Genomic DNA, 25991 nt, shown 5'->3' with positions numbered 1-25991 from the left:
TTTTTACCCCATGGGTAGTTAGGATAGATAACCTTTTAGCCATTAGTGAGTAAAATGTAATTAATAATATGTTTGGAGTTATCTTTGAAGTCTGACAGTTGAAAAGCTGAATAAAAGGTTTCTCTACCTACAGGGAGGAAGTGCTTTAAAGAAAATGCCACTTCCCCATACTAACTTTCACAGCAGCAAGAGGTTAGGATGAGACATAAACCAGCACATGCAAAAGTTGGTTTTGATATACCAGTACAAATGTACGCTGTCATATTAGGATACTGAATACATTTCTGTTATAACATGGGATGAAAGGGTTTTGGGGCTGAGGCAGGAAAGGCTGGCATGGAGATCTAAGGGGAGCTAAAGGAAAAAAGGAAGTAGTTTCCAATAATACTCATAAATAGGTGACCTAAATTTTAGACATCAAGAAGAGAGGGAAACCTGAAAGCTCTAAGTCATTTAAAAGCCATATCCTATCTGATTTTACAGGTTAGATTTTGCTGCATCTTCCTTTATGAATCCAAAACTTGCAAAGATAACATAAAGGTGTCATGGATTCTCATAGTTGACTAAATCCTGGTAGTATGTCTGAGGAAAACTAAATTGCGACTTGGAGTGAAATTGATTCAGAATCTACATTTGAAAATCTTAGATAATAATGGGTTCCAGTTTCCTGCCATGCCACCAAAGTCATCTGTGAAAAACAGAGTTATAAGCTAAACTTTAACAATTTAACCCACACAACACATCTGTGTGATGTTTCCAGTAATGAAGACATTCATTACACTCAGATTATTAGTGAGATTCTTGCAAGTTTCCCAAACTCAAAACATGCTCAATTTGGTACATTTGTTCAAGAGAGAAAAGGAAACAAAACCTGAAGAATGAAAATAACTCCATGCCACTGTCAATTTTTATTTGCTTTTTCCTGCGACTTTTACTAGCTGCTGAATTTTGCAAACAGCTATGATCCAAGCAAAAGATGGAATTTTGAGAAAAATATAGTGATCTATGTAGTGTGCCTTAGAGCCTTCTTTCTCACAGGTTTAATCATTCTTTGCATGAAGTTGATTTCACCTGACCCTCTTCTGCTCTAAAGCAGAGTAAGAATGCTCAGGTCATATGTACTGATCTAAAACCATCTTGAATGGGTTCTTCAGGGTGGGTTGAACAAAGCAGTGTTGACTGATCTAACACACACAATCAATACTACTTTGCTGCGTGGCTATTTGCAGTCACAAAGAGATGAAGGTTAATGCAGGCATTGCCTTTGAGGATCCCAAGGGTAGAGGCTTAATATCCTTTTTCCCTCAATGACACTACTAACACTTTAAAGCAGTTAGAGGAGGGTCACTTCTCTAACAATGTAAGATTCATGCTTGTCATGCTGTTTCCTAGAATAATCCCACTCATGCAAAATTGAAAAATGCAACATATATTTTTATGCCAATAGGTACCAGAAAATGCTCATTTCTTAGGATTCAAATCATATATGATTATGAATATGTTTTTACTCTTCAATAAAATAGCCAGTGCTTTTGCCAGAAGTTTTGGGAGTATCAGCATACAATACCAAAAAATCACGCAATTTCTAAGCTATTCTTTAAAAAATAAAATTACATTTGACATTATGCATCAACAGCACTAAATATCAGTTTTGGCAGCGTGGATAACATATTTTCAGACTTCAAGACTGACAGAATTCACCAAGAAATAAAGCTACATGGTAATTTTATTTTTATAATTCACTGCTTAACAATATGTTGCTATTGTCCCTCTGTGTTGCACGCAGCCTTCCATGCTACTTGTAATCTTACTTAACAATCCATTTTCTTTCAAATTAAGTATACATTAAATTTCTTCTTCTTCTAATATCATTCATAAAACTTTAAAATGTGTTACAGTCTCTTGTTTATCCAACCTTCCTTATTTATTCGCAGAGTACTAAATTTATAACCCAGCATCATATTTCTGTTTCTTTCTGTAAACCACTTAAACGGTGCCCTTGCAGTACAGCAGCAGCTCCCAGACCAAATTACAGCCTTCTGTAAAATTAGAGGTGTTACATTATGTGAGAACCAATGCCTAATTGCAAGTCCACTAAGTGGTTTGCTGAAGCACAGCATTCTGCATCTCTGATTTCTGAAGCAATTAAAGGTTTACTAAACTCCTGAAAATGAAGAATTCTTCTGCTCATTTGCAGTGCCAGGACAGGCCCTTCTCTATTCTCTGTCATGAACCTTATGCCCTTACTTTTAAGAGTTTCTGAACAGCAGGGTCTGCAAATCCTGATACTGTTTCTACGATGCCTTCTTTACTAAAACTCAAGTGTAGAAAAAATACCATGCTGTCAGTTTCTGATTTTTTTAAAATATTTTGAAGTCATTTTAGGCTAACTGAAACACAGCAGAACACCTACAGAAGACATTGTCTTCATATGGAAGGCAACATGTCGAGTACAAACTCTTTATTTCTTAAATTAAATGCAAGAATCCATGCAGTAATAAATGTAGAAATCTCACATGTAATAAGGGATAGGAATAGGGCACAGACTGGCAAGATTTAAAGAAAATGCATGACTAAAACTACTATTTCTGTTTGCCTGCAGGCAAACCCACCAATACTCTGGATCTTTTAGGAGTTTACTTTTTGATTTACAAACCAAAGTTTTTCATTCATTTTAGCAGCAAAAATTCTTCAATAAGAAAGAAGCCATAATAATTTCAATAATTTCAATGTGATCAGAAATGGAGGGTATGTTTTCTGTTCTACTGTGGTATAAACAGTAATTAAAAACCATGAAAGAAAAAGCTTACAGTTAGATACTTTATCTATAACATATTGTTTCAGGTTTCATTGCAGAAGAAAAAAGTAAGAAAGAAAATCAAACACCAGGAAAAAAACCCCACAATAATAAGCAAACAGACTATTCTCCAAATTTGCTAATCTTTGAGAATGAATGTGGTTATGGTGTCTGGGCTGCTATGGAAAAAGACATCGTCATTCATATGGTACCATCTATCACTTCATGCAGGAGGAAGAGTACTGAGATAGAAAGAGGGATGCAGCCCCTGTGCAGATGTGTATAAGCTGGAGTAATTTCCTCTTAACAAAGGAAAAAAAAATCCTGAGCAAATACTGTATAAATCTAAGGAGTTACTTGAGGGGAGATTGCTACAAAGAAAAGTGCTAGTCTTTATGTAGGACCTACTTTTAAATGGATCTATGTCAAGGCCATCGTTTAAAAACTGATGGTGAATAAAAGCAAACAAACATGAGAAAAATATAAGATTTATCATATAGTGAGGATCTGAGAGGCAAAACCTGCCCTTGTTCCCTTCTTAAGGGGAGTTAAGAATATTTTTAATATAATGAATAGAAAGTTTTTAAAAAAAGAGAGTTTTGTTATCCTAGGTGTTGGACTTAACATACAGATTAGAAATAATATGACTGAATTGAAAAACTTGAAAAAATCAAGATGACAGTTGTATTTTTGTCTTTTGGTCTGTATCTGTGATTTATTTCAAAATAAAGAGAACCAAAAGGTTTTCCTGGATGTTGCTAAGGACCTGAGATATGTTTCTTTCTCCCATATGCCCCCTCTCTAAAGCTATGAAGTGCTGTACATTCATACTCTGGAACACATGGAAGGTCAAACTTAATTCTTTGTCTCTCTCTCAGCAGATCCCCACCAGCACCTCATGCAGCAGAGCCTGCAGTAACTGTGCTCATTTTCATGGTAATAAAAATGGCACCAATATTCCAGCCCCAAAAGACTCAAAAGTAGGTGCCCTTGTCATCCTTCTCCAACCCTCTCAACCTGGTTGCTAGCAGAGGGGTGCCAGATAAGACTTCTAGCCAGCTCCCAAGCTGACAGCCACAGAGAAGGGATGTCCTGAGGGAAGGCCAGCCATGTGGCTGAGCATGGTGGCTCTGCTCCACCTGTCCTGGAGCTTGGGTCCACTCCAGAGCAGCTGGGAATGGCTGTGCACCATCAACAGCCTCCAGAGTCAGCAAAGCCAAGAGCCTCATCCCCTTCTAATAACTGAAACAAAGGCTTCCGAAATGGAGAAAAAGCTCTCAGCCACGTATTCAATATGCTATATAACATGGTGGTGGGCTGAAATGAACAACAAATAATTAAAACATTTTATGATGCAGAATAACAGTCCATCAGAGTACTTGTGGTTGATTCTACTTTGGTAAGTTGGAGAATTAGCACCGGAAAAAAAAAAGCAAATGGGTTTTCATATGGTGACACAGAGACGCTTTAGTGAAATACTGATCAAAACATCACTAAATTAAAAAGACAAAGTGTGATGTTTTATTTTACAAAAACATTTTTCCCAAAGAGTGCTTTAATATGTTTGTGTCAGCACCTTTAATCTTCACCTTGTACTTCAAAGATACTAAGATGTGCCAGTGCAATTAATTTTTGCTGGAGATTAGACCAATACAAGATGAAAAACAATTTTAAGATGCAGAATTTTTAAAGCGTGTGATTTTCTGCAGAAGTGGTGTGCTAAAAAGAAAATTCAGAACAATTTTGAAACTTCTGGGATTAAGGTCCCCCCTTACATACTGAACAGCAATGCAAATTAGGATGGATGCTGATGGAGTTTACAGCTATTTAAGAATTTTCTGATTCCTGAGCATGACTCTAAGTACATTTTAAGACATTCAATGAGCATGCTTAAAATTAATAATATGTTTAGCAGCTTTCTAAAGAAAAGACTAAATGTTCTCAAAATATTTTTAAGGCCTAAATAAAAATGGAAGTCCTATTATTATTTACTTATCTCTCTCACACCTAAAAAATCTGTGTGTCTCACATTTAGGCTCATGCTAAATTTCACGTAGGTAAGACTAAATGAGATTATTTTCACACAGTTCATAAAGCTAGAAAAGTTAAAATAAAAGAATCCTGATCTGAGATATTAAATAGTATTATACCATTATAGGAAAAAATGAATCTAATGACCTGGAGACAAGCAAATTATGAGGATATAGCACATCATAGACATCAGTTGCTCTGTACTAATGATTTATGTGTATATCCACCTATAAATGTGATTATTTTTAGAGATACAAAATTCTTTGGACACTTTCGAAACCTCAAACACTTCAAACTAAATAAAATCCTGCAAGCCTTTGCAGCAGTCCTCTTGCTTATCTTAAAACTGTTCTTTATGTTGTCTCACATATGAAAAATACCATTTAAAAATCAGTAACAAGGAAAACTGAACAATTATCACTTAAGTGATAATTAAGTATCCTTAATATTTGTTGTACAGTGTTTTCCCATTGCATGTCTACCTTAAGCCCATTTCTTCTAGACAACTTTCCTGAACATGCTTATGAAAATTGAAAAGTAAATGTCAAAGCTTGTTCAATGACTGTCCTAGTTTAGTCCAGGACAGAGTAATTTTTTTTACAGTAGCCAGGTGTGGTGATGTGTGCCTGTGCTCCCAGCTACTGAGCCCCCTGGATCGGATTGCTCTAGCCAGGAGCTGTGGGCTGCTGTGTGCTCTGCTGAGTGGGCTGGCCATGACACGAATGTTGTTGAATACCATTTTAAATCATTGCCAGGGGTGGGGGAAATGGACTTTTTCTCTGGTTTCTGCAAGAAAGGCATTCCTATTCCAGCTGGGAAAAAGCATGGCATGGCATGGGGTGGTGTGGTGTGGAAAAGCTGGTTGGTATTGGTCATGGGCTTTCCGTGTAAATTTTTTTTTGTCCTTTTATTATTGATATTTTTGCTGTTGTTTTTTTAAAATCCGATTGCTGTTTCCAATACATTCTTCTTATCTCAAACTGCAATTTTCACCCCTTTGTGCCTCCAATTCTCAACTTTATCCCCAGAGTGGGAAGGTGGAAGGAAAGGGGTGGGAGCGAGTGAGCAGAATCTCATTTGGGTGAGTCTCAGAGGGCACTAAATTTGGAGTGTCATCGCTAAACCATGAAAATGACCATATAACACATCTCTTTCTACACTAAATTTGCTGTCTTGTCAAAGAAGGAAATTATATTGCTTCAGCATAATATTCTCTTTATTTTTTAACCAATTTATTAATTTGGTATGGATAAATTGATTACTAATAATGTGTTCTAGTACATTTCTTAGAATCAAAGCTAGTCTGACCCAATAATTTGCTGAATCTCTTCTTAAAAATAGATATAACACCTTCCCATACCCACTGTGTCTTTACCTTACAAGACCCATACATTTTAGAAATTATCACTGACATTCCACACACATATTTCAGCTAGTCCTTTGAACAGACTACAGTGAATGTTACCAGATCAGTTCCATCAAATTCACTCAGTCAAACACTGGTTGGCTAAATTTTTACAGCATATTCTCTGGTAAAAACTGATTTTATTTAGTAGCTGGTCCCCACTTTTGATGAAGTAAAAGAAGCCTTTTCTGTACCATCTAGTATCTGCTTTTTTCCCTCCTAACTAAAAATCCAAGGATATAACACTAATGACTATCTTTTTTTTACCTCTTATACTGTTACGTGCTTTAACCTTTCTGACATCCCATAGGATGACTCTGCTCTTCTTTTCTACTTTCAGTCATGGGGTTTTGATTCCACATTTTTGTACAATTCCTTTTCAATTTTTAGAATGCTGGAGAAAGTTGATGCTGTCGTAATATTCCTTTGTTTGATATTTTCTGCTTCAGGAGAATTTTCTACCTTAAGCACAGTCAGTGCAAGATTTCCTGCACTTCTTTTGTCCCTCAAATTTCTTTCCAAGAATCTTTCTACTTACCAGATCTCTGAGCTCATTTAATTCTGTCCTTTCTGAAATCCATTATCCTTTTTCTACTTACAGTCCTTCCTTTTAACAGTGACTATTTTGTGACAACTAAATTTTTAACCAGTGACTCTCTTAGTGCAAATCAAATCTAATGTAACCACTTCTGTCTTAACTGTCTCAGCCTTGAGGGTGAATCCTGGCCAGCAGCTGAACACCCACATAATCACTGTCTCACTCCCCTACCATTGTCCCCTATTGGGGTGAAGGAGAGATTGAAAGTAAAAAAGCCTCATGGACTGAGATATTTGCAGTATAATAGGGGAAGGGAGAAGGGAACAAAATTCCAAATGAGGCAAAGGCAATTACTTCCCACCTCCCATAAGCAGTCTGAGCAATCTCTAAGCATCAGCTGCTTTGGAAGAAAAACCTTTTCAATTTTTATTTCTGACTATTTGTCAGACTATCTCCCTGGCCAGGTTGGGACAGCTGTCTCAGATACATTTTTTCATAACTTCTTGCCCCCACAAAACCTATTAATTACAAATGCAGAATAGGAAAATGAGAAAACTGTGAGGCTGTGCAAACACTGTTCAGCATCAGTCAAAACATTGGTGTGTTTAAATAACAAATCCAAAACACATATAGGATCCTATGAAGAATGTTACTTCCATTCCAGTCAGATCCAGTTACAGTGTTCTGAAATAAAGTGTGCTTCCTTTATTAGCTATTGATCTTCTCACATATTAGGTTACGTGATACTTAGATAAAAAAAGTTCCTTGTTCTCATACAATCATAGAATGGCTTGGGTTGGAAGGGGCCATACCATAGAATAATGGAGCGGATTGGAAGGAACCTTAAAGGTCATCTAGTTACAACCACCCCACCATGGGCAGGGATGCCATCCACCCTGTAAGACTGCTCAGGATCCCATACAACCTGGCCCTGAATATTTACAGTGGGACACCCAAAACTACCCTGGGCAATCTGTCCCAGTGCCTCACTATCCTCAAGTGTAGAATTTCTTCCTAACATCTAATTTAAATCCCTCTTTTTTTAGTTGAAAATTGTTCCCCTTTATCCTACCACTATCTGCCCATGTTAAAAGGTGTTCTATTTTATAAGCCCTCTGTTAGTCCTTTCTTGTGCTCAGTACTCCAGAGCAGGACACAGTACTGCACGTGGGGTCATGCAAGGTCAGAGCAAAAAGGGAGAATTAAGATGAAGAGCAAAATGGAAGGATTCTCTTAGTTGCTCATGAAAGCCTCATGATCTAGAGAAATAGTTTGCACTACTTCCATGAAAGGACAATCTAAGATTAATTTTTCCTCTTTAAAATTCCTTTAGAACTTTCCACAGGTTTCTCTTGTCCCTATTTTTTTGTAGAACAAGTATTTGTGAGAAAGCCTTCAAAAGCTCAGAGGTGGAAATATATATAAATGTCAGAAATCACAGAACATCTTTCAAAATCTTTTGAAATACTGGCACAGGGACAGAGTAGACCAAGGTTACCAAGAACACCTACAGAGTTTAGGAACTTGCAGTTGAGAGTAATTATGAAACAGGGATTCTCTTCTCCAAAAATAATATTTCTATCACTTCAGCTAAGGGCAGCTATATGATAAAACTTCAAATTTATTCTATATAGCATGTAGGCTCAGACCTAAAATGATTCTGGTACAGAAACAGTCTGGTAGCACTCTGGTAGAGCATTTTACTTAGCTACAGTAGAAATCAGCCCTAATTCCTTCCAAGGATCTGGAGCATAAATTCTGTAGTACTTTTATGAGAAGTGAGGTTTATTGAGCATAAATACATGTGTGCACGGTAGCCCTAACAATCTGTAATGCTTCACTAAACGCAATTGATTTTAGAAAAAAACTGGATGTTTCCTCAAGTTTGTAAAAGCTCTGTGAAAAAAGGCACATGGGAAAAGGAGAAAAACACTATCAATGCCCTCCTGAACCAAGGAAGAAGTACAGTTTTGTCAGAACTTGGTTCTTACCCCTCACAGAAAAATCCATGAGAAACTAATTTTGTTGCTCTGAAGTTGTTAGTTATTTCACTGATCATTGCCAATATAAAAATTAGAAAAAATGAGGCCACAGCCAAGCACTGAATCATAAAGACTAAAAGTTGAAATAACAGTCAATTAAGAAAAATAAAAATATTGATAGTATAATTAGGAATGGGAGCATTAATAAGTACTTAGATTTCATTATAATTTTGGTAAACCTTGCATAGTGCCTTTGGTAGGTAGATTCATTTTGGGTTACTATAATTTTTCTGATGAAAATTATATTGGGGTAAGTTAAAATGAAATCTCACTTACCTGTAAAGTGCTGAAAGTGGCCGCTTGTTGCCGGGTTTTGGTCTGTATGGTTTTGGTTCTCCTGCCATGTTGATATCTGAAAGCAAACATTTGATATCAGTAAGTCAAACATCTGGAAGTTTGCCAAGGCATTCTCAAGTCACTGAAAATGAATAACAGGGAGTGAAAATGGACAATATACCTAAAACACCTGTCTAGTTTTTACCTCTTCTGAATTGATGCCATAAAATTTTTTGAAAGAAATTTACTGTAATGCATGAAGATTTTAGGCAAAATACCAGTTATTATTTTACAGAGAGAAATGACATTTTTTAAACACACAGGTTTCCACTTGGTGAAGACAATTATGTATTTCTAATACAGAAGATTTGGATGGTAACTTAGATAGTGAAATAAACTATGATCTCAAGTCAAATTCTGTTGAGAATTGCAATTGTTCTGAAGTTCCCCTTTAGGATCTAAAGAAATGCACGCTGATCTTTAACTGCTACTTCATCATCCACTCAGAAAGTAGCTCTTCAAAAACAAATAAGAGTATCTATTTTCCACCCCAAATGAATCACTCTTGGAGAATGAGAAAATCTGGGTTTGCAAATGTTTTCTCTTAAGCAGATACTTAATCTTCTCAACAAGATCAGAAATCTTGTGAGCACTTTGAAAGTTCACTTATATTCTACCTGCAAATTTATGCTTGATATATAAAAGAAAGTCAAGCTAATATAGATATGTTTGATATGTATATATACACATATATATATATAGCTTCTATACACATTATTCTTGATCTCAAATTTCTCTCTTCATTTGAATCACACTCAGAGACATACCAAAGATAGATGTCTGTCATTTATGATTGCTAGAATAGTTATATATGGAGAAAGAAGCATAGACCCTTCTATGGAAAATACCTCCTGGAAGGTGCCTCCTTAGGAAGCTGACTGTATAATAAAAGATCTATATTACAATTGATTGAGTGTTGCAAAGTCAACATTACAATTAATTACATGGATAAAGTGAAACTTCTCTTTAGGAAACAAATTTCATGCAATTTGAGGGATGCTGAAGCTAAATCTCTTCACAGCTTCAATAATATTAAAAAAAGGAGTAACAGTCAACAAAATCATCAGAATTATTTCAGTGTAAAATTGCTTTGACAGAACAACATATCCCATTAAATGTAGAATCACGTGGTGGTCAAGACTCAAGAAAACACATGTTCTTAGTAAAGTGTATTTTAACCTGAAATTGAGTGTAGTGGAGGGAGAAGTAGAGAGATAAGGTGTAGGAGTAGGAATAAACATTGTCCAGTGCAGTGATACTAAAGTGTCAAACATTTTTGTTTATTATTCTTGACCTCAAAAGATGCAGTAAAAGCTCAAGACTTATTATCAATACTTCTTTTTCACACAAAATTAATAAAAAGCTCCCAATCTGACCTTTTTTAACTATCAGGATTATTGAAAATATATGTCTCAGACTTCTTTTTGACAGAAAATATTTTCCAATGAAAATTTCATACTTCAAATATTTAAAAGAATTGAAAAAATTTTTACATTTATTTTCAATATTTTGACCTCAGTCAACATTTATTTAAAATTATACAAGGATGTGATATAAAAAGTTTTTATATAGAACTATATAAAATAAAATACTTAAGTAACATTTTCCTTATATAAATTATTTTAGTATTAAATCTGACTGCAGTTTCTTCTTCATTACTATTAAATCATAATTTTTACTAAAATAATAATTTTATTGTCCCATCTAACTCTCTGAAATGGAAGGAACATTTGTACACAGTTTTAATGCCTCCTTGAAATGCTTTCCTTCCCTTAATTTTAGCAAGTGCTTTATTAAATATGTATTATTTCTGTCTTCCATTTTTGATATAAGATGCTCTTATTTCAAGTCATATAAATTCTACAATGTTGAATGAACAAAATAAACACCAAACATTTCTGAAAGCTACTGAGGAATTTTGATAGCTCTGTTGCATTTCCATTGGCTCCTGGAAACAACAGAATTGGAAAAAAAAATTATCCTGTGACCTTTGTGATTATTAGACTTTTTAAACTATTTTATATGTCCACTTAAGGCCATTGACTGGGTTGCCTTTCACCATCTCCTACTACAAGTTGAACAGATTTTAAGGAAAAAAACCCCAGAATTATAATCTGCTGTTGGGAAATAACTGAGGCTATGATATCCTGTTCACAATACCATAATCTTCACATATTTTTCATCTCTCATCTGCTACTGCTTCAGAGCTACATCTTAGACCTTCTTTTTAAACCCTTAGTTATAGGTTTCAAAAACTTTATAATATTCTTCTGGGACAGATCAATACTATCTTGATGACTGTTCTTAAAGGCCTACATTTGCAGCTCTGTAAGAGCCACTTTTAAAAAAGGTGAGTAGTGTAAAGGCTAAGGGCTGTTAGCTATGTGTTCTCTTTATTTCAATCAAAAATGTCAGAAAGGTGACACTGTAAGAGGCACAGTGGTAAAGCTGATTAGAATTATTAGTTAAGATTCCCTCACATTTAATTAAATCTCTAAACAGTGAACTACTTAATACAGATAGTAATAGCCCAAAATTCTCTTTGGCACAGGAAATAGTTCATAGAAAAGCTGTGCACTTGGGGCTTTTCTGTTAATATGGAAGTGATTGAATAGCTCTGCAACTCCCTAAGCACTTTGTAGCAAGTTAAGAATGGATGTAGGAAATGCTTTGAAAAGTTAGAACAGATTTTCACCCCATTATTTTTTCAGCACTATCTCTTCCAGCCTCAATTTTCTAACTAAGATTAGAAGTGAACTTGTCAACATTTCACAAGATAGATTATTTCTATCCCAACTGGAAATCTTGTGAGATAACTTGTTCTCTTCCTTCATCCATCATTGGTTTCACAGCAGACATTTACATCTACTAGATCATAAACTCTGTGTCAAATAAATTTGCTGTCAGCAGCACAGAGATTTACCTGTGCTAACGATTCCACCCCAAGGAATGCAGAAACATATCACTCCTTATGCTGTCAAATTAGCTGCTGCATTTGTACATGAATATGTACCAGATAACTTCTCGAGGGACACAGACATTCACATTGCTTCTGGATGGAAGGCATGGATTTGATGAATTGGCACCTGGTGGATAAAGAAATGGCTCATGGTCACACTCAAAAATGTATTAAATGGGTAGATTTTCTAGTGAAGACCACTGTGGCATTCCTTGGGGACCAGTACTGGGACTGGTACAATTTAACATCTTTCTTGGAAACACAGACAATGGCATTGAGTGCACCCTCAGCAGGTTTGCCAATGACACCAAGCTGTGTGGACACTGGAGGCAGGGGGATGCCATCTAGAGAGACCTTAATAGGCATGAGAAGTGGACCTTTGTGAACCTTATGAAGTTCAGCAAAGCCAAGTTCAAGGTCCTGCTCCTGGGTCTGGGCAGTCTCAAACACTAACACACTCTGGGGGGAGAATAGATTGAGAACAGGATTTGGGGGTGAAGATGAGAAGCTTGATGTGACCTGGTAATATGTGTTTGCTGCCCAGAAAGCCAACTGAAACCTGGGCTGCATCAAAAGCAGTGTGGCCATGAGGGCAAGTGAGGGGATTCTGCCTTTCTGCTCTGCTCTCAGAGTATTATGCCCAGCTCTGGGGTCCCCAGCATAAGCATGTGAGCCTTTTTAGGAAGCCTAGGGGAGGGCCACCAAGATGATCAGAGGGATAGAGCACTTTCCCTATGAAGACAGGCTGAGAGAGTTGGGGTTGTTCAGCCTGGAGAAGAAAAGGCTTCAGAGTGACCTTTTAGAAGCTTTCTAATACCCTGCAGCCTCCCTGAAGAGGGACTTTTTACAGGGACATGGTATGATGGGGCAAGGTATAATGGCTTCAGACCGAGACAAGGTTTAGATTAGACATTGGGAAGAAATTCTTTGCTGTGAGGGTGATGAAACAATGCAACAGGTTGCCCAGGGAATGTGTGGATGTCTCTGCAAGTGTTCAAGGCCAAGTAGGAGGGGGCTCTGAGCAACCTGGTCTGGTGTAAGGTGTCCCTGCCCATGGCAGGGAGGTTTGATCTAGATGGTCTTAAGGGGTCCATTCCAACCCAAATCATTCTATGAATCTATGATTGCATAATTCTAAGTGGGAATGGAGCAGCCCAGGGACTCACATTGTTTTTTCTGCTTATATACTAGAAATGTTTCCTTTGATATCAATACCAAGATAAATTCACCACTGAAATTCAAAATACTAAGGAAACATTATGAATACAAAAGTGAATATGGAGAAAACAACACATTGCAATGCATCACGTTATTATATGCTTTCAGAATCAAATGAAATTACTTTCTTTATCAAAAGAAGTAATTTTTTACTTCTATACTTTCCTGTTATCATGGCAGAGCTTTGTCAAAGAATGAGATTTAGATTTCATTCAAGGTTGTTTGAAGCCAGCAGAATAGATCTGATTTTGCGCATGGTATTTTTATTTGTAACTTGTCCAGTGAAGGAGAACAGATCCACTTGCCTATAATTAGTACCTGTAATTTAATATTAAGAATGTGATGTCTGAGTGTGGGCTCCATGTCGGAAAGACTGGAAACCAAAACCTGGAACTAGGAAAATTCCAAGTACCTTTAAAGCTCAAAAGCTGATTTCCAAAGACATGTTTCATCAGGTCTTCTTCAACACATTCTTATGAATGGTTGCAGAAATGGAGACATTCCTTGAACAAATCTACACTTATTTGACTTAAATTTTGGATAAAAAAGTGTATTGTTGTGTATCATTAGACCAGCTGTGCTTCAGACCAACACTTAATGGAAGAGAAAGTAATTTAAATTAGGATGTAAAAAGAATTCACACAGTGAATGTACCATCTATATGCAGAGGGAGGTACTGATAGAAAGAGATCTGGAGGCATTTTCTCTTCTTTCAGATGACAAAAAGTATATGGGATAGAAGAGAAAGACCAAGAGACAGATGCAATTTAGAGAAAGCCTGTGGTCATATGGTTTATAGCATAACTGTACACCAGCAAAGCTGAGCCTAATCTATCTTTCTTTTATAATCTTCCATCTACTGGTCTTCTAAATTCCCCTGCTACCTGCTAAAATTTTTTTAATGAAGTCATATGACATTTATTTATATCATAAACTTACTTTTTTCATTATATGTTCCCTTGATTACATGTCATCTCCTTTTCCCCCATCTCTAGCTTGTTCAAAAAGCAGAAAGGCGAGGAAAGCTCACTGTTCTCTTCCATTATGTGCCCAAATTGTACAGCTGTAAAGATGAAACTTTCCGGAAAATTGAACACAAGCTCAAATTAATTCTCAAGGCTAGTAAAATATTAAATGGAGTTCTGGGTCATACCTTTTCCTTTTCTATAATGGTATTAAAAATTCTTGTGGGGCTCTCAGTATTTGGATTTCTCTTAGCATTGAAATAATTGGAAGCCTTTTTTTGTACAAAGATGACAGCTATTGTTAATGCTTCATACAGAAAGAGCTTCTTGTTGAATAGTATATGAAATTGCTTTGTTCAACCATTTCTTCTTTCATTAAATACTGCTAAAATGAAATGAGGCTATAGGATTATATAAGCTATCATTCTTAAATCCATTCAGTAGCAAAAGTGTCAGGAGTTCTCTCGCAGGAAATTTTTTCTGTTCCCCAGGGAATTGGGTTGGTGTGAGGACAGGTGACAGCTAAAAGGGGAAATCCTGCCCTGTCAGTATGCCTGTCACACATCATTCCTTCAGAGCCCTGGAGACAGCAGTCTTTCAGCTCCAGAATGGATGTCAATGTAATTCACAGCTGAGGTGGAGCATTGGTCTGCCTTGGTTTTTGTCTGTTTGCTGCCACCCCTGCACCTCCCACTCCAAGTAACACCACAATCTGGGCCAAACTTCCTGGCCCTATTGGTTGTGCCATCAGCAGTGATCCATGTCCATGCCTAGGGAGAGGCCTCACTTCTGCCAGGGGAGGGGAAGGGGAGAATGGTTATTTGTGCCCTCTGACTGACTGTCCATGGACTCCACTGCAACTGAAGAATCTGTGGCCAAGACCATACAAACTGCTTCTCTTCTGGTGCTCCAATCTCTGCAGAGGAATTATTGTGATGTGGCAGGAGTCACCCGGGGGTACTAGGCTGCAGGGGAAGGGACACCACAGAGAATACGGCATGCCTTGTGAAGGGATTCCTATGGGAAGGAGAGCAGCCCTGTTGCTGGGAATCCTCATGCTCCTCCTCCTCAGAAAAGGGCTTGTGCATTCCTCTACAGGAAGTTCCACACTTGCAGATGCAAGAGAATCAGATTCAGGTTCAAGGGGACTATGTGGCCACTTACCTGCAGACCAGCTCTGTAAGAGCTGTGGGGGTTTAGGTTTTAACTGTGGAAACACAGCCTGGTTTGTGCCATGGCAGCCATGAAGCTGACTGTCACATGTGTTTCACCTCACAAGAGCCAAACTATAGATTCAGGAAAGTATAGTCTTCCTGTAAGAAGATCCTTTTAATTTAATCAGGCTTGCAGCCTCTGCTTCTCACTCAGAGAACAAGATTTCGATGTACCAGGCAGTTGTTTAACCTGTGGACTAATAAATTATGTACATGTAGAAGATTAATGTTGCCATGAGGGTAAAAGAGAGCAATGGAAAAGTAAATAAGGAACTTTCTGCTATCTTCAGGAAAAAAGAAATGGTTTTAATGTAAGCTTAGCCAGCAAGAAAATGAACCAACAAAAATGAGTTCAAGCAGGGACTCTCATATGATTGCAGTCCCTGCTTGAAATTCTACCTTCTCACTGGTGTTGTTTATGGGAAACAGAACTGGTCCTTGATTTACTCCTTTTTTTTTCTTTCTTTTTTCCAGACAGTTTGGAGTGGAAGGATTACCTTTGCTTTCACTTGATCACAGTAAAGATGCTGCTTACAAATAAAGAAACAGAGCATCTGTCTTCTTTCAGATCAAGCACAATCATTACAAGGCAGCAGCCAACAAATTCTCTGCTGCTTTTCTCTGATAACAAAAGATAGTTATTACCATGAGACTCAGACAAAGCTTCATGTTGACTAGATGTCTGAGTTTCTCAGCACTGCAATTAGCCCCAAGCGGAAACATTAAACAGTGTAGTGGGGATAGAGTATGAAAGTCCCTCATCTACTTCTTTCAGATTGCAATATGATTTATTCTAGGGAAAATGCCCTGAACGTTGGTAATTTTCAGCTTGTCCTCAGACTACATTTTTTCTCTCTCTCTTGTAATACTTGGCTACTTTCTCTGCCCACGGCCCTTCATCTGACTCTCTTACTGATGTTAACTTCATGCTCCTAGCAATAGTTTTTCATGACAATTGAAATCTGTAGTTACAAAAGAGTTCAAAATCCCTATTACCCCAGTCCTTTTGTCTTACTATTACTCCTGCAGATTGTCAACTTTATTAACTCAAAATGAAGATATTTTTTTCCTAAAATAACCATCACAATAACAACATTTTGTAAAAAGTTACCAACATTATCTGCACTTGTTAACCATATTTCTTGAACATTAAAACAAATTTGCTTACATGTGAAGTGCATTTTCTCATAATCTTGCAAAGTGAATAAAGTCAAGGTTCTCTGGGCATCACAAGTAGAGAGGCTTCCAGAGAAATACTTTGCAATGCACATGCCATTCTGCATGTTGCAGCCTGGGGCCTTTCCTGGTTTGGGCAGGAGGTTTCAGCAGCCCCAGGGCCAGGAAGCAGAGGCAGCAGGTGATGGTTTGGGGCAGCAAACAGTGGACACCTTCAAAGTGCTGTTAGGTGTGAGGGCAGTGTGTCTCTCTGAAAAGCTGGTTGTGATTGGTGTTAGTCATCACTGAGGGGTAGGTGTATCTGACACCCTGAGCTTTGCTGTCAAAACCTTCAAGCTGAGATCTGACCTTGAGGGTATTCCCACAGGCTAGAGGCTTTCATCCAGTCTCACTACAGATCTGAGAGGAATCATGCTGTGTGTTTCACAACATGAACACTGATCAGGGAAGCTGCTGGGGGAGATAAAAATGGACATCTGCAGCCCCAAAAGCACTTCCACCACTTTCCAATAATATTCCTCTCCAAAACATGTCTGATTTTACCCTCATTCTCTGATCAGAAATCTTTCCTCTAATCTTCTCTGTTCTTGGCTTCTCAGATGATCAAAGATTCAGGCTTTCCCGTTGCTCCCACATCACTTGAAAAAACCCATTGCCCCAAAACAATTACTCTCAACTAATTTCAGCTGTTCAATTTTTCTTTCTATATATTCTCCTTCTGCTCATGGTTCTCACATTCCAGGTTTTGTGGATTTAGAGATTTGTAGAGGAGGATCTTTTCAAGCTCCAGGTTTACTGTGGAATTGCATAGAATGTCTTCTAGCATTTTTTTTGAGATACTGTAGTATTTTCAGAGTCAGCTTTATGAAAACTGTGCCCCATATTATAGACTCATAGAATTATAGAATAATGTGTGTTGGAAAGGAGCTTTAAACATCAAGTAGTCCAACTCTCCTGCCATGGGAAAGGACATCTTTCACTGGATTGGGTGGCTCAAAATCTTGTCCAAGATAGCCTTGAACACTCCCAGTAGTGGGACATCCACAGCCTCTCTGGGCAACCTGTGCAGTGCTTCACCACCATCATTGAAAAAAAAATAATTCTTTATATTCAATATATCACATAATACAGTCCTGAAAAGTTTTTTCTTTGTAACACAAACATTGTAAATCATATGATAGACAACTACAGAATTAGCTCATATCTTATAATGGAAAAATTATAAATTTTACCTGAATGATACTGTAGTTTCAGTATTATAAAATAATATAACAGTGGCATAAAGAAAAATGGTCCCACTAACTCACTAGCATAAAGCCTTTAAATGCCATGGCTGTGTTCAATGAAATGGCATCAGAAGTGGAGATAATTCCATTGAAATTTGGCATATGGAATGAAATTTTATTGTGGAGGTGATATGCAAAAAAAAAAAGTTATGCCAATTCCAACATTTCCTTAACAGCAATGTTTAGGTTCTAACTATGTTCTAAGTCTCTTTCATTGTCAGCTTTTGAAGTTGCCCAGAAGATTCTGTTTGGCACCCAGACTGCAAAAACATAGAAGTCTATTGCAAAAGCAAGGCATTTAAAAACTGCAAGTACCAAAAATATTCAAAATTAATGATATGCACTGCTGTTTCATTTGTATCTCTGTGGCATTCCTGCAAGGAAAACAGAAGAGTTGATAGGAATAGAGAAAATGCTATATCTTGTCAGATTGATAGTTGATATACTGTAATTTTCCGCCTTCAGCAGCCCCAGGTGCTTTGGAAGGAGACACAAGAACCACGAACTAGGCAGAAATAAGATTATTTTCCCTCCATTCTCTTATCATCTCAGCATGATTCTCCTCCTAAAATGCTTAGCAGTTTAGGATTACTATATGTCCTAAAGCATGATGTTTTATCTTCCCATACTGATTTTGCCAGTACCTAACTGTTAGGAGCTGGAACCAGAAATCACTACAATTTCAAATAGCCTTGTGGACTACATAAAAGTCCTATTACTCTGTTCTCGCTGATATAACATATAGGTACATTTTTTAATGAAAAACGTCTTTCTCAACAAAAAGTGAGCTTTGTTTTGACCTTATAATCCCCCTACTCTTCACCACCTCAAACCCCTTTTCAACCACTATTCATTTCCCTCATCAGTAATAACAAAAATTACAAAAGTGATGTCAGAAGCTCTTTCTTGAAATATAAAACATCACCCTTCTCCATGGAATTTATTTGACTTCTGGTGTTTACTTTTGTATTTCTACATTTGGGTTTGCATGCAAATATACTTTACATGCTGCTTCAGAGGTTCTCACAAATGGTTTAAGGTACTCATACTATCAGCCACATAAATTTGCATATATAAAGAATCAATAACAGGAGAAAATGTAATAGCTTACTAAAAAACCTTTTATGAAATAAAATAATTATTTTGAACCTCATTAGATCAAGTCTCAATATCGAAAGCATTACTAAAAGGGCTGCATGACATATTTCAGTTGAATTTTAAAGAAGAAAAGGTATAATTACCATGTATATTAGTACACAGTGCTAGTGAAGTTTTCATTGAACATTTACTACCTCTTATGTTAATTGGGTTCATGTTCTTCTATACTTCCAAGTATAAAAGAACATTTTCTGTCTAAGCCAGTTTTGCCATAAAACTGTCTATTTTTTTTGCCCACAAAGCAGATATGAAATTTGGCTCAGAAATCATAGGAACCAAGAACTCTGAGTTGATTCTCCTCAGAAATCTGTGGGACCATGAGACTTCCAATTTTTTCTTCAGAATGTGATTATTTTGAGAAAACTACACATAAACACACATCACAAATGTTTGTAACAAGATTTTGGAAACTAATCTTTACTGCATTTGGGATAAGAAATACATAAAGCTAGACAAGATAGTGAACACCAGCTGGACATTCACTTCCCCAGAGGCATTTTGGACTTATATCAGATTCCCATAAGGAGTTCAGAATCCTTACTTGCATTGGGTCTCATTGTAAGCCATAGCATTTCTTTTGCTACTTCATCATGAAGTTAAAACAGGCACGACCCTCTCCTCCAATCAAATTTTTAACCATGTTACAAACCCCTACTCAAAGTTCCTGCATTTTCCTTTTCTCTTATATATTTCTGTGTATATACTTGTATGTGAAAACATTTTCAGTAAAAGCATGTATTTTTTCATCTGGAAAATTTTGTAAAGTTTTGCATAGCATCTTTAGCATACAGTTTCTGAAAATAGAAGATCACAAAGGAACACTAAGGGATATTGAATCCCTGAATCTAGAAATAAATTATTGTGTTGAAGTGGATGCTGGAACAAAAATCTGAAATTCTTATCTAGCATTATTGCTCAAGGAAGGTGCCAAGGATCTGTCTTAAATCTCAGTACCTACAGCATTCAGATGGATAAATTATTTGTTTGTCTATTTGTTTTTATTTTGTTTTGCTTTTCCTATTCTACGCAGTAAGAAACTGTGGTGGCTGTTCAAATGAAACAGCTCTCCAAGATCACCTGGACACATTAATCTTCTGGACATGCTGCATAAACCACTAATATCATGCTTGCCATTTAAAATGAGGAAGGGAGTACAAGGAGAGATGAAAGATGCAGGATTTTTAAAGCTTTAGCATTGCTATTTTAATTCATTTTAAGTATAAATATGATCCCAAAATATTATATTGCAACAAACAGAATGGCCAGAGGAAAACAATGGGCTGAATGATCCCTCTGAATACAAATGAATGTGATTCAACATAATGCTTCTGCATACTGTCTGCTAATCTCTTGCTTCCTCTTGTTCTCCTTATCAGACACTGCTGTTAACATCATGACTTTTTTTTTTAACTTTCAAGCAGAGCCAAAGATACAACTAAACCATTAAAAATATTTATGTTGCTCTGATATATATATTGATCCAACAGCCTACAACCAGCTGTGCTAACCGGAGCTCTGATGTAATCTCAACCTTACAACTTTTTCATGTTGCTAGACACTACTTATGAATCTTAAAAGAATTTAGAATTCCATACTTAACAATATTTTTTACCTATTTTCCAAGCAATTAGGTCAGAATGGAAAAACAGTGCTGATACAAGAGAGGATGCAACTTTTGAAGAGAGCTTAAGCTCTTAGTGTTAGTGTAAGCTTCCCTCAAGTCTGTGATAAAATCAGGTTTAGGTCAGTATTGTTGCTTTTCACTGTTCAACTGTATATTTTATAATAATCTGAACACTAAGTCTTTTTTTTTTTTTGTATGTTTGTTTTTGTTTTTAACTTACTGACTTGGAGTCGGTAAACTCCAGTAAGAAAGAAGAAGGTGTTCACCTTTCACATTTGCCTCTTGCTCATTCAAGTGGTCACTCAACTCAAGCTGCTTTATTTTAGGGAAAAGGAAAATGCATCCAGCAATAAAGCCTCCCAGGGATCCAGGGTACTGTGGCCTGTAATGGACATGTAATGTTCCAAAAGTGACAATGGGAAATTGCACTGGACTGTGTGATGTTTGCACCTGTATCTATGGAAAATGTGTTATATAGAGCATGGCTGTGCTTGAGCACATGGCACTGTGTTATCTGCACAGTCCAGTCAGTCTGGTCCTAGCAACAGCTTCCTCTCTATCCTCAGCTCATCTCCTCTTATACAGTGATCCACAAAGACATAATGTTGGGAAACAATAAATTGTAGCACGTCTCTTCATTCATTGCTTCATTTTATGCTGCTCTCTAGAGTATTGAGTTGCCACCATGAAGGCTCCAGGATCAATGGAATATGATCCCTTTAATGACAACTAACATTTTTTTTGATCATGCTCTTTATTTTGGTGTTATCCCTCAAAAGCCTTTTTTGTTTCCCCACGCTTTAATGAGTTCAAAAGGCAGAGCTTATTAGGAAAAAAATCATGAACCAGAATATGGAAACGTTTCTTAGCTTCAGCTCATACAAGAGAATTGGGCAAAGATCAAGTATCAGTTACCCACCAGAAACCTAGTGCCCACTTCAAGGTATCCCCAAGTTCTGATGTGTGAGGGATGCAATACAGCTTGGAGTATATTTGTGTTTTCTTACAGTTTTTCATTTAAGTTGGTCTGGAAATCGAGTCTGTTCTAACTCTTGTTCTGTTTGCAGTAAGTAACAGAGAAAGGTCCATATTTGCTTTACTTACATTCAAACAATTAGTTCAATATTTGACACCTCTCCTAAATTAAAACAGTGCCCAAACCTACTTCATTTAAGAGATCACAGGCCCTCAAATCCTGTTCAAATATTGAAAGTCTGTAAATCCCTCATTCCAAGGTGTGTAAAATAAACATGCCAAAAGAAAAATTGCTATCTGGCTGTACTTTTTAAATTAAAATCTCTGTTTTTTTTTCTCTGATACATGCACAGTCTGGGGAGGTGAGTTATGCTGCCGTGTTATGAAGGTCTGTCCCCAGAGGAAGACAAAACTCATTTGCAGATAACAGTGGCTCAGTTTTAGGTTCGGCGGGTTTTTCAGGATATGCTACCCCTGGTGACAAATGCTGTAGTGGTTTAGGACACATGCTCATAAGGACAGTCATGATGGAGGGTGCACAGCACATTTTTGTCTGCTAGGATACCAACCAAAAGTGAAATGGCATTGCTGCCATGCCAGAACAATGAGTGAGGGCAGGCGTGGCAGGGATTAGCCCTGTCACTGACACAGGCTTCAGCTGCCAGCCAGGGACACAGCCTGCTGCAGACTACATGGGGAACAGGAGGGCAAGTGAAATAAGAGCATCCCATTAAGAATATAAATATTCCACTCAGGCCTGATAATTTTCATAAACTGGGTACATCCTGCTTTACTTCTGCCTTTCTCACCTCACTCAGAGGTGAGAAACACCTCTGGGTGCTTCTCAGGCAGCTCACATACGATTCTGTGAAAAAATCTCTGGCATGTGTGACAGAGTATCACAGCAGTGTGGCTGCAGAAATTATCTAGGCTGGCACAGGCGTCCCCTAGGACTCTGAGGATGAAACTGAGGTCTTGATTTTCACAGAAGAGTATAACAAAGTTTTATGGTGCGTGCATGCAATCTTGCATTCGCAAATACCTGAGTGTATTTTTCATGCATTATCAAGAGAGCTAACTGCTAGGGCATTTGCATATGGAAAGCCTCCCACTTGTGCAGACTACCAGGTTCCAAGTTTTTCTAATCGAGGAAAGGTTCTAGCTATCACAAGAATTAAATTTTATTTAATTCTTTTTAAAATTAAAGAAATAGTGAAAAAGAATCAGGGTACAAAAAGCAGAAGACAATGGAAAAGCAACTTATGTTAGAGGTGTAAATATGTTTAATGTACCAATGTAAGTTAAACATTAATAATTTAAATTTTATATCTGCATTTGGGAAAATTTTTCAGCTTTACAGAATGCAGTCTCTGCAGAATAGTGTGGGGGATTTTACTGCTGTTTGCTTTTGCTGGTCTACTAAAAGTATGAACCTCTATTCTGATATAGGATGATATTGGAAGAGAGATGAATCACAAATCTTTTGCTCATGTAGTCACTTCTGTAATTCAGTGATTGACATCACAGCAGTGAAAGGAATTTGTTCAAAGGTCAGATACAATTTTCATTTACATATCTTAGAAAGCACACCTCAGCACGAAATTTTAAAGTTTAATATTAGTTAAATATACAGTATTTTTCATAAAATAAGAAAATATTTTTTCTACTTTTACTAGGTATAATTTATTTGCTTGCTCAATGTACTACTCAATAAATTATCTCAGTGTTTCATAAAAAAAGAGCACACAAGAAACTTTCAGTGTTTAATCCCTGTACTCTCAACAGAGGTAGGAAGTTAAAGATCCAAACATGCAATGGGGAAGACATAGACATGCTAACTAGTGGGCAGCATAGCCCAAAATTGAGTTTTGGGAAAACATTCTTTCAGTCATAAATCTGAGTATCAATTTATATGCCAGTATTAGGAAAACCCCGAAAAAACAAGGAATAAAACAGAACTACAGAACTACTTGTATTTTGAGAAGGGCACAGTTTTTATTTACTTTCAAAATTCATCTCTTTCTCCCCTTCTTTCTACTACAGACATACCTGCAAATGTCAGCACCCTTTATTTCCTTTTTTCTTCCCAAGAACAGGACTCATTGTATGCAGTCACTCCTGAAAAATGGATCTCTTCTCTTAGTGAGCTGCATAAATGCTAAGCTTTCATGAAGGCAATCCACATTGTGAAGACTGAACATGTTTGACAGGCTGCCCTGGAAATAGCTGTATCCATGACTGTCAGAAACAAGGTCATATTGGGCCACGAGATTACATATTTATTGTGCCACCTTGAAGCACGTGGAGCCTCCTTGTCATGCTTGGGACTCCACCTTTTGTGCCCCACATCCCCTTTGGCACACAAACACGGGAACTACACGGACCCCTGGCAGCCCCACCCAGGAGCCACCCATCCCTTGGGCTCCCAGACACTGCCATGGCTGGTGTCTGCCTCATCCCGCAGAAACACGTGTTGGCACAGTGGCAGGGGCACATTGGGGAAGTGACAGTGTGTCCATAAAGCCAGAAACATTTCATACAGGTGTCTCCAATGCTAACTGAAATATTGACTTATTGACATTGTCACTGCATGGCAGGGTTCAGTAGAGAACCCAGCAAATCAACAACAGCAGTAGCTTCCTTTTACTGACATGGCCACACCTGAGCTGTAATCCCAAACCAAGAGATAAAATAATAAGCTGTTTTAAAATATAACACCAGAGCTACAACTAGGTTGCAGCTTTGTCAAAACTAAAAATACTTTTAGCAGTGCAATAGTTTCTATTTGCCCCAATGACTTCACCTGCTGAGCAATGAAAAACAAAGATGTATGATTCAATTTGTCAGGTATGCACATTTCTGTACTGATTACTCCAAAAGACTCCAAATTTCCAAGCCATTAAAAAACAATCACTCCCTCTACAAAACCCATGCCCAACAATTCCATCTTTTCCTTTATTCTCTCCTATGTCTCTCCACATGAAAGTGAAAAAAAAATAATTGGCAAAAATTAAAATATTTCAAATAAAATTGATTCCTGTGCCCATTGTTGTATGATAACACAGATGTAGTCAACAACAGTTTGTGAAAGACTCAAAGTGACTTTTGTTCCTTTGTGTATCTGCAGTGAGCTTGTGCTACCATGTGGGGGCTGGATAATAAAATAAAATTCTATGTAGGGAAAAAGAAGACTGACCAAAGGTGCTGTACTAGTTTAACTTGCAGTCCACAGCTGGAGTAAGAAGGACATACATGGAGTTGCTCCTGTTCTCCATTTCTGAACCTCATGGCACTACCCTTCAGACACTTCAGATTTCTGGGATATGTGAAAAGTGTCATATGGCTTTGTTCCTACAAAAATGCCCAAGCACTTGGCTATATTCACATTTTGGCTTTTGGATTTAAGTTCTCCCACAGTAATTGAGAGAAAGACACCTGCCCTCCTTTCTTTCTTGCTTGCTTGCTTGCTTTCTTGCTTTCATTTTAACTAACTCCAGTGAGATGAAATGGATTATTGCAGCTATTTGAATTTGATTTTTTTTTAAAATTATGATTGAACCAATAATATATTTTAGGAAAAAAGTCAAATCTGTAAACACTTTGGAAAGAAATTGGGCATTAAAATAAGGGCTTTAATAATTAACGTTAACATTCTATACAGTATCTTTAAATTTGTCATAGAGATATAATTTCTTGGAACTGCATTTTGTGCTCTGCCATTTTAAGTAGGGCATAAAGTAAAGGTTTGTTAACTTTCTTCTGTGAAAGTACTGAAAAAAAGCTCTCTGCAGTTCAAGAATCTTAACCTATGACATACATATAAGTCTTCCTGACATTTTGAAAAAGATTTGAAACAAGATAATAAACTAAAAGCCTTGTGAGCAGGTGATTAAAAAGGAAAAGTAGGAAACCACTGGCTTACTCTTTCCTTTCTAATCATGAGGCTGTTGCTGACAGCAGTTATTTTCCTCAACTTAACACCACTAAATTCCCTCCTGAACATACTTTTACTTCATCTCTAATCTTAGTTAGTAATTGTTAGCATGGTGACCAAAAAAAAGGAGAGTCTTCCCAAATGGCACCCTGAATGCAACAAAAATACCAAATTATAGGTGTGCATTTGAGAAATCACAGATATTAAAACTGTAAAAGCTGAAGAGAAAATCAATTTGGCATAGGAAGCGTGGGCAGTGGAGCATGTCATTTAGTTATACTAGAAAAAAATTAGTTCAAAAGAAGAGAACTGGTTCTTCATTTATTCCTAATA

At 37.1% G+C, this 25991-nt stretch overlaps 1 protein-coding gene across 5 annotated transcripts in view; it reads right to left on the bottom strand.

Annotated features, from left to right (window-relative positions):
- Nucleotides 1-25991, bottom strand: part of RALYL (RALY RNA binding protein like) — a 357282-nt gene that overhangs the window by 58208 nt on the left and 273083 nt on the right. For all 5 annotated transcript variants that reach the window (XM_015619704.2, XM_033512315.1, XM_015619702.2 and 2 more), the window contains one exon: nt 9090-9165. In XM_015619704.2, coding sequence (XP_015475190.1) covers nt 9090-9165 — 76 coding nt within the window. The remainder of the gene's footprint in view (nt 1-9089; nt 9166-25991) is intronic.

This window comes from Parus major, chromosome 2 (genome assembly GCF_001522545.3).
Source record: "Parus major isolate Abel chromosome 2, Parus_major1.1, whole genome shotgun sequence".
NCBI classification, from domain to species: domain Eukaryota; kingdom Metazoa; phylum Chordata; class Aves; order Passeriformes; family Paridae; genus Parus; species Parus major.
The sequence above is the reverse complement of the archived record's forward strand: the minus strand, read 5'-3'. Positions and strand labels throughout refer to the sequence as shown.